General features: G+C 42.5%; 1 protein-coding gene across 1 annotated transcript in view; it reads right to left on the bottom strand.

The window, feature by feature from the left end:
• COL1A2 (collagen type I alpha 2 chain) overlaps positions 1-15315 on the bottom strand; it is a 40598-nt gene that overhangs the window by 484 nt on the left and 24799 nt on the right. Inside the window, exons 32-51 of the mRNA XM_054384901.1 lie at positions 14936-15043; positions 13703-13756; positions 13070-13123; positions 12462-12515; positions 12279-12332; positions 12069-12176; positions 10532-10585; positions 10384-10437; positions 9286-9447; positions 7746-7853; positions 7177-7284; positions 5547-5600; positions 5338-5445; positions 4963-5016; positions 4538-4645; positions 3830-3883; positions 3592-3699; positions 2760-3006; positions 2061-2251; positions 750-992 (exon numbers count right to left, since the gene is read on the bottom strand). Coding sequence (XP_054240876.1) covers positions 750-992; positions 2061-2251; positions 2760-3006; positions 3592-3699; positions 3830-3883; positions 4538-4645; positions 4963-5016; positions 5338-5445; positions 5547-5600; positions 7177-7284; positions 7746-7853; positions 9286-9447; positions 10384-10437; positions 10532-10585; positions 12069-12176; positions 12279-12332; positions 12462-12515; positions 13070-13123; positions 13703-13756; positions 14936-15043 — 2085 coding nt within the window. The remainder of the gene's footprint in view (positions 1-749; positions 993-2060; positions 2252-2759; positions 3007-3591; positions 3700-3829; positions 3884-4537; positions 4646-4962; positions 5017-5337; positions 5446-5546; positions 5601-7176; positions 7285-7745; positions 7854-9285; positions 9448-10383; positions 10438-10531; positions 10586-12068; positions 12177-12278; positions 12333-12461; positions 12516-13069; positions 13124-13702; positions 13757-14935; positions 15044-15315) is intronic.

Genomic DNA, 15315 nt, shown 5'->3' with positions numbered 1-15315 from the left:
TCTCTGATACTGAAAGTAGTTACTCTTCTGAAGTCACATTTGTAGTGCTCTACATAAACTACCACTTTATTCACACTGATGTTAAATCCTCAGAGAACCCTGACCAGCTTTTTCAGGCTTTAAAGATCACAGAATGGCCTAGGCTGGAAGAGACCTTAGAGATCACCTAATCCAACCTCCTTGCCATGGGCAGAGAGACATCTGAACTAGACCAGGTTATTCAAGGCCCTATCCAACCAGGTCTTAAACATCTCCAGGGAGGGGGCATCCACAACCTCTCCAGACAATCCATTCCAGAGTCTTGCCACCCTTGTAATGAAGATCCTGCTCCTCCTAGAGCTTGCACACTATTTTCTCCTCAGTCTTCAACAGATTAAGGTTTGGTCCCTCTTTTTCTCTTTGTTTGCCCCATTGCACAGTACAAGGTAGATTTGTTTGTAGCCCAGGCCTTGGCATGGCTGGGTTTCACAGAATCACAGAATGGTGAGGGTTGGAAGGGACCACTGGAGATCATCTATTCCACCCCCCCCTACTAAAGTAGGTTCACTTATAACAGGTTGCACAGGAATGTGTCCAGGCAGGTTTTGAAAGTCTCCTGGAGGGTTTGTAGGCTGCTCATCCTCACTGGGTAAAACTTTGCTGGTCTAATTGATAACCTGGTTCTGAATTAAAGCACAACTCTGTCCCCCTAATCACATGCTTAAGCAGGAGCAACCATGCATGTTGGCTGTTGTTTCTGCATTACTTACAGAGCAGCCATCCTCAAGGACACTGAAAGTGAATCTGCTGTTGCCTTCAGCTCGCAGTTCGACATCATTGGATCCCTGCAGTATAACAGCCTTCTTCAGGTTGCCAGTTCCCTCATCCATGTAGGCAATGCTGTTCTTGCAGTGGTAGGTGATGTTCTGGGAGGCATGGTTGGCCAATAGACGCATGAAGGCAAGTTGGGTGGCCATATCCTTTGAGGTTACTCCTTCATGATTGTATTCAAACTGAAAAGCAGAAAGGGACCTGGTCAGCAGTGCTACTGAGGAAAGGTGGGTGCCTATAATGGAACTGTGTGACATTTGCTCTAGGAAGGTTAGGAAAATAACCATATAGGTCTGTGGTCACTTGTCTGTTGCAACTCCAGAGCTAAAGAGCATCCAGTGAAACTTGTAGGAGGTAGGTTGAAAACCAGACATGAGATAATGTAATTAAAAGGCAGAACTCTGTTCCACGATAGGGTATTAACAGTTGATGTAGATTCAAAGACAAAATCAGACAAATTCAAGGAAGAGAGATCTCGTTTCCACAGAAACACAGAGACAATGCCTTTCTCAAGAAAACCCTGAATTTTGGGTGGGAATTCTAATAGAACAGTATCTGTGGATGTTAGAAATATTTATTTCATTCTTGTATTCCTTAACAGCATCTGCTTTTAAACCACTGTAAGAAACAGGACTCTAGAGTGTTCTAATCCAGTGTGATCAATTTTATGGCCTTATATTAATAAGGTCTTAGACCAACTCAATTTCAGATATTACATCTCTTTAGCTGTACAGAAGTATGTAGTTGCACCTGGCTGGTACAGTGCCTAACCTGAAAACAGGCATATTTCTTGTTTTCTCTTAGACTGGCAACTCTGAATGTTATGGGGGCAGACAGTCAGGATGTGTGACAGGTAATATAAATGTCACTCCAGGAACAGAGTCATATTTCCTATGTAAAAAATAATTAAGCAAAGGTGTTTTTCTTACTTTTTCAGACAGTTTCTAGACTGTCTTTATCCTGATGTACCACATTCCAGTCCAGGCTTCCCTTAGCAATATCATTAGTCATGCTGAATTGGTCATTTGCAGGCACCAAGAAAATTTGGAACAAAACCAAGAAATCCTTCCAGGAAATTGTGATCCAAAACAAAACTGAAGCTCTGTTCCCTTGAGATAAAAGGTAATCCCCTTTTTCACATTTCTTCTCTAAGAGTGTTGAATTTATGTGTTTGCTTGCTGAGAGTCAGTGAGTTGAGAATTCTTCAGACAGCTCTGCAGGAAGCAATCCTCCTCCCATACACCGCTTACCTGGCTGCCACCATTGATGGTTTCACCAAACCAGACGTGCTTCCTGTCCTTGGGATTCTTGTTGACATACCAATTCTTAGCAGGAATATTGGCAGGGTTGGCGTGGATGCAAGTCTCACCAGTAGCAAAGTCACAGTAGGCTCTGATGGCATCAGCAGAGCAGCCTTGGTTAGGATCAATCCAGTAGAAGCCTGCCATTGAGGAAAGAAAATAGTTCACTTGGCCAAACATTTGCATTCACCTGCTTGATAAAGGAGCTCAGAAAAGAATCAGAAAATGGTTTGGGTTGGAAGGAACCTTAAAGATCATCTAGTTCCAACCCCCCTGCCATGGTAGGGACACCTTCCACTAGACCAGCTTGCTTAAAGAGAGAGGCCAGAAATAAATCAACTAGGTACAATACCGAAATGGCAACTGAGATAAATACGTATCTTAGATTCTTAATGTATAAGAAACTATATTTGATAGACTTACATATGTTTGTGTTTAAAAATAAATAATATTGTACTAATCACAGAGCAATAGCTATAAAGAGCTTTTAAGAATGTCCTCATATCTGTTTTCAGTGGAGACATGGGAAACTTCTTCAATGGCCATTTAGTATTTTCACTGCGTGGCCAAGGAAACCTTTCATCAAAAAAAGCAGAAAAGCTGGAAGTGTTCCCTGAGCCAGAAAGGGCAAATCTACCACCACCATACCGCTGCTCCATTCAGGATGGCTCAGTCTCAGGTCACGGCAGGTGCGAGCTGGGTTCTTTTTGGAGCCTTCTGGGGTCAGCAGGGTCTCAATTTGGTTGTTCAGTGTTTTCAGAGTGGCATCAACTTCATAATCCTTGGGTCTGAGAGAAGGCTGATCAGCCCGGTAGTATTCTGCATCAAAGCCAACTTCATAGCCACCACCATTGGGACCAGGGGGACCAGGGGGGCCCGGAGGACCAGGAGGACCCTAAAGTTTTTCAGAAGCAAAAGATAAGAAGCATTCCATTAGACATGTTTCTTCCAATTAAGACTGGTAGGGGTTGGAAGGGACTCCCGAAGATCATCTAGTCTAATCCCCCTGCTAGAGCAGGATCACCTAGAGTAGGTCACACAGGAACATTTCCTGGCAGGTTCTGAATGCCTCCAGAGAAGGAGACTCCACAACCTCTGGGCAGCCTGGTCCAGTGCTCTGCCACCCTCACAGCGAATAAATTTTTCCATGTTTGTAAGTGGAACCTTCTATGTTCCAGTTTGTGCCCACTGTCATTTGTCTTGATACTGGACACCACTGGGAAGACTCTGGTTCCATCCTCCTGACACTCACCCTTTAGCTGTTACAAGGCATGAAGAAGGACTTCAGATTTAGGCCTCTTAGGGAAACATTTAATATTCAATAACAGACATTTGGAAGTTTTAGTGTTGATTTGGGTTTTTTAAATAAACAAGCCCACATCTTTTCCTAAACTCTGAGGCTTTTGAAGTTATTTTCTTGTCACGGTGACTTAAATGTGTTAAATCAAGTTAAAAAAAAAAAAAAAAAGGTTATACTCACAACAGGGCCTTGGCTACCATGAGAGCCACGCACACCAGCAGGGCCAATAGGTCCAGGGAGACCATTGCGACCATCTTTACCAGGAGGGCCAGAAGGACCAGGTGGACCCTAAAAGGAAACTCAGTTTAATGAGAGTAGAAACACTACAAACAGAGACTGATATCAATGGGAGTGCACACCTTTATGTTGCACAAAAGGAGGGGGTGAGTTGGTTGAACATGCTGTTAAATTTACACACCCTTGGGCCAGCAGGACCAGTGTTACCAGGAGGACCTTGGTCACCATGTTGTCCCTGTTGGAAGAGATGGACAGTCAAAAAATGCAGTGGCACACATTTGTATTAGCATGATTCAGGAGGAAGCTACAGTCAGGATGTGTATTTGGGCTCAGAGGATGGGAATCTAGGACTAATGGCATTTATTAGTGGAGTTGGGGTATAAAATGCCCATTTTGGGGAGGAAGGAGAGAAAGTGTGAAGTACTTAAGGGGATAATTTCTAAAAGTATCTATGTTGTTTCTTCAGAGTTTCAGAAAGGGGTTTAAAATACAAGTTCCTAAAGGGATATAAAGAAAAGAAAACCTACAAATTACACCAGCTTCTTTGTGATACAAAGGCTTTACAATTTCTGGACATTAAAAAAAATAGTATTAAAAAAAGGCAAAACTCTTTGAATTATGTGCTATCAAAATGCAGTCCAAGTTTCAGGGTAGCTAATGGCAGTCCCAGTTCTAAAGCCAACTATCAATGGCAGTTATCAAAAGCTGTCATTTTCTGGAAGAGTCTTGAGTGCTAAAGAGAATCTTACGGCCTCTAAAAAAAAGATGCAGAGTGAAGTCAGTGGTATGAACATGCTGGGTTGTGCATATAGAATTCCACACTAGGGTGACCTTATTTCCTTTTTTCTTTTGCTCTTTATATTCAAAATCCAGAAAATCATTTACTCACAGCAAGACCAGGAAGACCCTGCAATCCATTGTGTCCCTTCAAGCCAGGCAGACCTCTGTGCCCCTTATCACCAGGTTCACCCTTCTCACCACGTGGACCTTGTGGGCCCTAGGAAGGGATACAGGTGTCCCATATATAGCAGTGTCAAAGAAAGAATTAAGCATGAGCTATATTATACCCTAGGTTGCCCCAACATATTTATGTACACCCCCTTAACCCACCCAGGAAGAATGTCAGTCCCAAAACCTTCAAGATTGGTCTCCTTAGAGAGAACCCTGATTGAGATCCTAGGTCTAGAAACATTTACAGCTCCCTAAGCACTAATTTTTGGGCCCATATCTTGAGCAGAGTCATGAGTTTTTATTAATAAAGCAAGTTTTCTCTCCTTTCATCAGTGTGGTGATGTATTTAGAAATCAGACTTACAGCAAGACCTCTTGGACCAAAAGCACCAGCAGGACCAACAGCACCAGCAGGACCCTGAAAGAGGCATAGAAAAATCATGTCAGTGCTGTATATCGTACCTAAGAAAGGTTCCATGCTCAACACATCTCTGCAGATAGCAATTATTACGGAATCACAGGATTTGAAAGGGACCTTGAAAGATCATCCAGTCCAACCCCACTGCCAGAGCAGGATCACCTAGAGCAGGTCACACAGGAATGCAACCAGGTAGGTTTTGAATGCCTTCAGTGAAGGAGACTCTACATACTGTAGGGGTTTGATGTATAATGTGTATATATATGATGGATAAGTGTTAGTCCTGTGTCAATCAAAAAAAGTAAGGTCTCATCAACTTACAGGATCACCACGGTTTCCAGGCTTTCCAGAAGGACCAACTTGGCCATGAGGACCTGGAGCACCCAGAGCACCACTGGGACCCGGGCTACCAGGAGCACCACGCTCACCCTGGGAACAGAGGAATGCAAAAGGAGAGAGTGTTACTGCTGACTTACACACATGGGAGTATTTCTTCCATGATTATGAAATGTAAGGAAAAAAGAAGTTACCTTGAAACCAGGAGCACCATCACGGCCTGGAGGACCGTCATTCCCAGGATTTCCCTGAAAAGATAATAAATTCCATCAACCTTCATCTTGCACAGACCTGCTTCTCAGTCCAGTGGCTGAGAGTAAGAAGATACTGAAATGGCATAGCATAAATCTTGAGGATTACAAACTCTTCCTTATAGATGCCACTCTCGTGTTCTCAGATAAATATGATGGACTTAAAATATTTCAGGTTTTACAAGTTCAGTGTATAGGCAAATCGCAGTATTTAAATGAAAAGGTCAAGACAATGGTAAAATGGACACCTTCTTTTTGGATGTAAAATGGCAGTGGTGAAAAAAAGGATTTAAACAGTAGTGACAGCTAAATTACTTTGTTGTTCTTAAATGGCTTCCTTGGTGAATGTTAATTTCAGGTCAGCTGTTCCACTGTGCACACCAGCAAACCTTTTCCTTGAGCAGAAGAAAGTTTATTTCTTTGTAATTACAACTGACTGATCTCTCTGAAATCCTGTCAGTCTCAGGACTTGCAGGAGTCCTGTATCAACAACACTTAAGATTATCAAATTATCAATTCCCTGATAAGAGAAAGCATCATATGGTTATCCTAAAGAGTTAAGAGGCAAGACAATGTGTTAACATGTTCTTTAAACTGTTCTTAAAGCAAAAGTCCTCTGTGGCCACTGGATGGATACCCTTCTTCAAGGTGAACTGCCAATTGAACGGGTAAATTTGCTGCTCTGTGAAGATCTGGGAGTAGGGCCCTCTCCTCCAAATCCCTCCAAGAGAGAGCAATTTGTCCAACTACAGCTTCCCCACATTCCTCCTTCTGCACAGGACTCAAGTGCCCCATTGTGTCTTCACCTGCAGTGATCTCTGTAGTGCCTGTCACACAGGCCAGAGTTCGTCTGTCAAACCTGTTACAACGTGTCTTATAAACCTGCTTTACATTTTCTGGTGAGGGAATGCACAGCAGGAAACATTCTGTTGCTGAGCCACAATGCTGAAGTATATCTTTTTGGTTAGGACTCCAGTAAATGAATATCAACATTGTGTGATGTGCTTCATGTGCCTTCTGAGTGGGCCTAAAGTTAAAAATCACTTTGTCTTTAATATCACCAACCACCAGATCCCTCAAGTAAAACTGATTTTTATGCTTTCTTAAAATACATTTTTTATACTTTTACAGAGTATGTTTTTATACTGTGTATACTGTGTTTTATAGTGTGTATGTACACTGAATTTAATGTAATGTTTAAGATTTGCTGGTAATAAGCTTTCCTAACCAATTCTTCTCCCTAGCCAAAACTTTATCCTCTGGAATGCACTATTTTTTCACATCTCCAACATAGAAAAAAAAAACTTTCCCCCACTCCATATTTCTTGGCAATTAAGTGACTAGATCCTGACAGTGACTCCAGACACAACTTGTGCCTTGAAGAATTTGTCATCTAGTTGAAGATGGGAATCCATGTCTATTAGAATCCTGGTACAGTTTTCCCTGAAGACACCAGAAGGTACAAGTTTGCAGGCAGAACAGCCTCCAGGTGCCATCCATAATTTCTGTGTATTTGTCTTTGGCTCAGAATAAAAGAAAAGCAGTCCTGGAAAGGAAATAAGACATAGCTTACATCACGACCAGCTTCACCAGGAGCACCATTTGGACCAGGAGAACCCACAGGACCGGAGGGACCACGGGCACCAGGAGGACCAGAAACACCCAAGGGACCAGGTTCACCCTAATATAGGAACAGTGGTAACAAAATGTGACATTATAATACAACACAAAGCAGTCTTAAGAAAACGTGACATTACAGTACAACATAAACCAGTCTTACAGAACCTTTGGGCTACGTCTAAGAGAAACATTTCTCTGCAATCCATCTTGGAAGTGAAAAAGAAGCAGGACACAAGATCTAACTATGCCAATTCTACTTTTTCTATCAGAAACCTTTAAGACCACTCAAAAACATGCCCACCTGCAGACACAAGTCTTGTTTGTCTGCAGCAAGCAATAACTTTTGCCACTGCACTAAGGCTGTTAGGTCCATAGTCTGTGTTTGCAGCAGCAATGGCAACAGCAGAATCTACATCTCCTTTACCCTAGCTTTCCATAAAAAGAGACGACAGCTTTCTTCTTTACACATTTCTGTTTAATCTATTAACTGGTCATAAAGTTATTAACTACTCATATACTCACTGTTGCTCCAGAGACACCTGGAAGACCACGTTCTCCCCGAGAGCCAGGCAGACCAAGGATACCGGGAGCACCAAGAATACCCTGAGGACCAGGGGTACCAGGAGGACCCTATGACAAAAAAGAATATTATTTATATTAAGAAAGAAAACACAATTTTTATGGCCCTCTACATCTCTCACTTGCTTAGCTCTACAAGAACTGCTTTCCAAAGCTCTCAGTGTGTGTCAGTGAATGCAAGAAGCTGCCACCAAGATGTAACACTTGAAACTCCAGAGCTAAAAGTCTGTAAAGTGATGATGCTGGTTGTACTCCCCTCACAACTGTTTTCCAGTGAAAATGCTGTGTCTGAACAACACCAGACACGTTTTTAACTTTTCCCATTCAACACCACTGGGTAATGCATGAAAACAGGAGTGCTTAGTAATTCTTACTGTAACTCTCCAGTGAATGCTGGAGTATTCAGTGAGAGAAGATGACATTGTGAGAGGATTCTATAGCAAAGAGACAGGTCACCTGAGAGATCATGAAACAGCCTTAGAAGACATCTGGGTGATATCTTGACATCTCCAGACAACCCTTACTGACCATTTGAAAAGTCAAGTTTGTTTAATTTGATGACTTCTTCATTTCCTTGAAATTTGAGCATATATGATGCTAAATCAGGCCTAACAGATTACCCTAAATCATTATCCTAATTTACAGTCAGGCGTGCAAGTTCAATTGCTTTTCATAATTGAAATTAAATTAGAACATAAAAATTGGAAAGTGTCTTGCTTTATACTGGACAGAAAAGGGCAAGTTTTCAGTTGTCACCTACAACATTTTAATGTCCATGCCTGACAATGACACAAGATTTCATTCTTAGCTGCAGCTTCTGCAGATCACAGGAGAATCATAGAATGGTTTAGGTTGGAAGAGACCCTAAAGATTGCCTTGTTCCAACCCTCTGCCAAGATATGTCTATAATTTTTAATTGAGGAGCAATAGAGTGGTAATTCACACAAGTGGACACTCCCATGAGACAGAAATGTATCTGGCTGTGAAAGCCCCATCAATTCTAGATTAAAGACACTCAATTAAGCCAACCTGGGGACAGACAACTTTGTGTGATCCTCAATGAATTGAGTTAGTTCTGAATCTATATTTAAATGCTCCTCCTCTTTTTTCCACCCACAGTGCTCAGTTTCATAGCAGGAGGCTCTGATTTCCTTTCTCAGCCCAAGGAGCAACTTCTTCTGTAGTTGGCCTTGTTGCTTTCATTTGGGCTACTTGCAGAGAAAAGATGCAATTCACCACAAGAAAAAAAGTAAAAGAGAAAACCCTGACTCAGAGATTAGGTTCACTTTGTTACAGCATGTTTGTCAAATGTGTCTATGAGCAATTTCTTGATTCTCAATGGAGCTTCTACTTAGAAGCTTTGCTAAATGTGTGGGTACCAGAAAAAACAAAGCGCCCTCCATGAATACTAAAATATCTCAGAAGTCAGGACATTTGCAGGAAGAGAAACATTTTTAAGGAGATATGATACTCAATAACTTACAGCAGCACCAGCCTCTCCAGATGGACCTTTCTCACCAGCAAAACCAGGTGGGCCAGCAATACCTTGTTCACCAGTACGGCCAACTGGACCAACATCACCACGTAGACCTCTAGGACCATCTTTGCCAGCTGGGCCAGGAGGACCAGGGGGACCAGTGATGCCCTAGGATTGAGTATGAATATGATATCATTTCAATATAGACTCATTAACTGGAGGAACAGAGATAAATTTCATTTGATGGCCATGTATGAAAGTTGAGCTTTGCAACAAACAGAACCTGTTTGTTGCAGCAGCTTCTGCTCCCTTTGTTAGCAGCAGGCAGCTGGAATCAGTGGAATTATTGAACTGAGATATTTAACCTTTACTTTTTTTAAGTTAGTGCAGGTAAAAGGGACAAAAATTTGATGGGAAAATATTGACTTGGCTCTGGAGACATTAACTGCAACTCAAAAATGTAGGAAACAAAACTTCTTCAACAGGATTTTACTTTGGATACTGGGAATTAGACTATATTTAAATGTAGGGTATCTAAGCAAGGAAATGCCTTTTGGTAAAGGTTGGAAACAGTTTTGAAAAGAAAAACTACAAATGTCGATTTGAAATGACTCCTTTTGGCTGACAAAGAAAGAGGCAAGGATTCACATTTTTCAACACAATGAGAGGCTGCCCTGCTTGAGACAGGGGCTGCAACTGCAGAAGCTTTAGAAAGTGTGAGCACAAGACAACATTTCTTTTTTTTTTTCAGATAGGATATGATCTTCTTATGCCACTCAAAATCAGTGACTATGCCGTCAACCTGTGGTGAACAGGAACTCAATTTCCCCCCCTCTATTTTCTACCTTTTTCCTCTTTTGTCTCTGCAGAGGGATGCTTGGGGGTGTTGTAAAACAAACCACAAATTAAATCTGTAACCTCCACTCTGGGATTTTAAGTAGAAAAGAGCCTTTCTTATCTTCTCCAGTCCTGTACGGATCTGAAGTGATTCCAGTGCAGCTAGAATTTGTGACAATTGTACAATTGTAACAAAAATGAGGATTGTCCCTAACCAGTGCAACTTCTGACTTGTTTCCCCTGAGAACTTCTCCATTAGTTACTTACAGCAGGGCCAGGAGGACCAACTCTTCCAGCAGCTCCAGGGAAACCAGTCATGCCCTAGAAATAAAAAGTAAAAAGGAAGATTTGGTTTAAAGGCAACAAAGACTTCATGAAAAACATCAATGGAAGGGCCAAAAGCCTGAAGACTTACAGGAGGACCAGCATCACCACGAGGACCAGCAGGACCAGCAGCACCAGCGGGACCCTATGTATGAGGGATTAAAAATGAAAATTAATCAAGGCAAAAATTGTTCATATTCCCTGTTTAGCATCAAGGCTCCTCTTACTCTCGGGGAAGTTTATAGAATCACAGAATAATTTTGATCGGAAAAGAGTTTTAAGATCATCAAGTCCAACCATTCTCTAATTCCATTGAGGCTGGGCTAAATCATCTTCCTCAGCACCATATCTCTGCCTCTTTGAAACACCTCCCTGGGGAACCTGTGCCAGTTCTTTCAGTCAAGAAGTTTCTCTTCATGTCCAACCTAAACCTCCCCTGGTACAACTCAAGGCCATTTCCTTTCCTCCTGTCACTTGTTACTAGGGAGAAGAGACCAACCCCCACAGCTGGCTCCAATCCCCTTTCAGGTAGTTGTAGACAGCAATGAGATCTCCCCTCAGCCTCGTCTTCTCCAGAATAAACCACCCCAGTTCACTCAGCTGCTTCTCACTAGAGCTGTTCTCCAGACCCTTCACCAGCTTTGTTGCCTTTTTCCAGACCTGCTCAAGCACCTCAGTGTCTTTCTTGGGGTGAGTGGCTCAAAATTGAACCCAGGACTCAAGGTGTGGCTCCACCAGTGCTGAATCCAGGGGGAAATTAAGTGAGATACTACTTTTTACTTTTAACAGGAGGAGGACTGGACCCAAACCCCATTTTCTGTCCTGATACTAGGGTAGTAAATTCTCACAGACATCTTAAATCAGTATTGTTGAGAAGAGTTGCATAAGGCATTTATGATTCAAATTAATTTTCCTTCTAAATGTTATGTGCACCTATGAAAATCTGGAAGTCAGAATGTGAAGGACATAGGAAGGCAGAGAACAGCAGGTCCTCTCCTTGCACTGTATGACTAATGCAGCCACATCGCTCCAGGGCCTGGCATCGCTCTGTTGGAATCGCACAGTAAGAACACCAACCCATGTTATCCTGCAACACTTTATCTGAAATACCAGGGCCTGACCCTCTGCAGCATTTCAACCAGTTCCCCAGCAAGGAGCTGTGTGCATGTGCTGCAAAGCACGTTTGGGCTGTAAAGCCGTTAGCACATGAAAAGCCTGTGTGCAAGTGGGTGCACAGAGAAATCTGCACAAAGGCTTCTAAATGACTGGGTCTGAAAACCAGACAGTGATAGCACGTCCTACCTTTGAGAGGGAGACATCAACATCCTCATCTCAGAACTTACTCACAATTGCCTCCTGAATGGTCCAAGACAGGCTAATTTTGCTGATCTTTATACCAAGCTGAAAATTATTCTTTTCCTCTTCATTTCTGTGGCAGACTCTTAACCTGAGCTCACTGAAGGAGATTCTATCACATATAAAAATCAGTGTGGTGACTTTCCTAACAGTCTAGTTTGAAGTATTGTTTCCTTTAACTACTGTTTCCAAAATCAAGGCCTTCAGGTTAGTGTATTGCTTGCATAGCACAGTTAAGAACTATGCATTTTACAAAGGCACAATTCACTTACTGGTGGTCCAGAAGCACCAATTGGGCCAACAGCACCTGTTGGTCCACTTTCACCCTTGGGGCCTTTAGGTCCACGCTCGCCTTTAGCACCAGGCTGACCAGCTGCACCCTATAGGCAGAAATATATCCAGAATGAGGAGCTGGACAAGCATGGAAAGGAAAGAGAGGAATGGCATTGCAGCAGGACGAAGAAAGCACAAACAATACTCACAGGAGGTCCAGCAAATCCACTAGGACCTACGGGACCAGGTTCACCACGTTCACCCTAAAGAGAGGACAAATAAGAGAGAAATGGTTGGAATGGGCTTTACAAGGGTATTTTCCCCTTTTCAAAGCACATTTTTCTGAACTTTGTATCTTTGACACAGGAAAAACTGCAGGAATTGCTACTTACAGGGATGCCACGGGCACCAGCAGGACCAGCAAGACCAGCAGGACCTCCTTCACCCTAAAACAGATGACAGGAAACATGAAAACATGGGGGAAGGCCTCACTGCAGTCAGAACAGAGATGATCTTGTGGTACAGATGCATGTAGGGAGTCTCCTTTTTCAAATGGAGAGGGTGTTCCTGAACATGCTTCTCCTTTGATCTCTCCTGTCTTAATTAGCTCTACCAATACTCAGACAGGATAAAAGAATTGTGCTGAGCTAGCATGTAGTTGTGCATCACATCAAAACCCTCTCAGTGTAAGGAGGACTGTGGAGATAAGCCTTAACTGGGAAGATTTCAGATAAAGCCTAAATCAGAACCTTCTCAGCCACTGCCACCTACATGTACATCCCTTCCCCACTCATTTGGGAAGATGTTTGGGGTTGGTTTTTTTTGACCCCTAACAAACTTCACTGAATGGTTCTATAGTCCCAATAATCCTTGCCTCCCAAATCTGAAAACTTGCAAAACTCCTCCACAATAAAAAGATAGGATTGGTTTTTATGGTTTTCCTGCATGGGTAAACTGTAAGAACAAACAAGACTCCTTCTCATTCAAAGAGTTGACTTACCCGATCACCAGCACCCCCAGCGGGGCCAGGAGCACCAATAGCACCAGGGAGACCCTGTAAGTCAAGAGACAGGACACCATTTCTAACAAAATCTAAGGAAGAATGACTGCTTCTAATACTTTTTGCTCTTTCCTCCTGGAGACTGGTCTGTGACTTTCTGTTTGAATATAGAGGACAATATCTAAACCTGTTTTCAAGATAAAGGACACATTCTTTTATAAACCCGAATCTATTCTGTTATTTCCCTTCCAAAGTATGAATTTTAGGACAGGCAGCTAAAAATTAAGGATAATTTAGTGTGACTTTTCAGGCTGCCTTTAGAATTAGTTCTCTGGGCTCAGCCCATGAAGTTAAAGAGGACAAATGTCACAGTGAATAATTATCTATGAAATACAAGGTTCTCACTGATGTAATTTCTCTGCTTGTGTGCATGAGATGATCACTTTTCTCTCTATCCCCTCAAATTCAAGCACCCCTGAACAAGGGGCAACAAAATCATATTTATTTGTATGAAAAGTGAGCACATATGAGCAGAAATGCAGCACAGTGGGAAAAGTAAGTCCTGGTCGTTTTTAGTCACTTAAGTTCTGAGGTGTAGAAAGGTAAATTGAAGTAGAAGCAGAAGCTACTTACACGAGCACCGTCTCTTCCTGTAGCACCAGTATCACCTCTCAGACCTGGGGCACCCTTGAATATACAGAGGGAAAAAAAAACATGTTAGTAACAAGCATCATGGAATATTTTGAGTGGGAAGAGACCTTTAAAGGTCATCTAGGGACACCTTCCACTAGACCAGCTTGCTCAAGGCTTCATCCAACCTGGCCTTGAACACCTCCAGGGAGGGGGCATCCTGTTACCCTATTCTATTCTATTTTTTATTCAGTTCTATAAATTCCAGTTTAGGAGTTTAAACAATGAAGTGATGAGATGTTTGTAACAAAGTAACAACCAGTTTTGTAGCTAATGATGTAGATAAAGCAGAGCTAGTGACATGACTTGCAGACTGCACAGCTTTATGTTAGAGCTTACCCAGGCTAAAATGCTTTCTGATTTTATATAAAACTTATATAATCACAACATTTTTGTAACTGATGTATTTATGTCATGTTCACTGCACCTAGAGCAGCCAAGGATTTGATCAGAGAGTCGGTCCTTTGTGATCAGTAGGCCCATTCCTGCTATTAAGTCTGTACTTTAGTTTTATAGAATCAGAGAATTGTTTTGGTTGGAAAATAGAATCAGTCAGGGTTGGAAGGGACCACAAGGATCATCCAGTTCCAACCCCCCTGCCATGGGCAGGGACAACTCACACTAGATCAGGCTGGCCAGAGCCTCATCCAGCCTGGCCTTAAACACCTCCAGGGATGGGGCCCCAACCACCTCCCTGGACAACCCATTCCAGGCTCTCACCACTCTCATGGTGAAGAACTTCTTCCTCACGTCCAGACTGAATCTCCCCACTTCCAGCTTTAAAATACTTTTAAGGTCATTGAGTCCAACCATTCTCTAGTTCTACCAAGGCTGGGGCTAAACCATGTCCCTCAGCACCACATCTCTGCCTCTTGGAAACACCTCCAGGGATGGGGAGTCAACCACCTCCCTGGGAAATCAACCACAACTTCTTCCATAAAGATAAGCTCACTATTAACCAATCTTGGGAAGAATTAACTGCAAAGATCAAAACACAACCTTAGACAAGACTGTTGGTCTGTTAGACCTAAATACCCTTCAACTTACTGACTACTAAGTGATAGAGTTTCACTGTAAAAATTCATGTTGGGGCAATCTGCAGGATTTTTAAGTCAATGAAACTCAAGCATCTCCCAAAGCTGTGCTTGCAGAAACAAAGCAGGTTGTTCATCTTACCTTTTCACCCTTCCCTCCTGGAACACCAGCAACTCCTCTCTCTCCTGGGATTCCACCAGGGCCAGCAGGACCAGCACTACCAGCAGCACCAACATTGCCAGGCTCACCCTAGCAGCAACAGCATAAGACAGAGTCAGATCATTCACCCAATTTGAAACTAAACTCTGTCCTTACTCCTTTGCTAATAGTTATGCTTGCTTGCAAACAGCATGAGCAGGAGTATTTTGTCTTAAGTTATTGTACTTATTTTACTTTTCCAGCTAGTGAAGATGCTACACATGAACCCTCTCTCTGATTTTGTGGGCCTCTGACATTTTGGGGTCTCCCGTATTCCAGACTACCCGTGAAAATCTTGAAAACCAAGAGCCATATTCAGCTAG

This window comes from Indicator indicator, chromosome 11 (assembly GCF_027791375.1).
Source record: "Indicator indicator isolate 239-I01 chromosome 11, UM_Iind_1.1, whole genome shotgun sequence".
Classification (NCBI taxonomy): Eukaryota; Metazoa; Chordata; class Aves; order Piciformes; family Indicatoridae; genus Indicator; species Indicator indicator.
The sequence above is the reverse complement of the archived record's forward strand: the minus strand, read 5'-3'. Positions and strand labels throughout refer to the sequence as shown.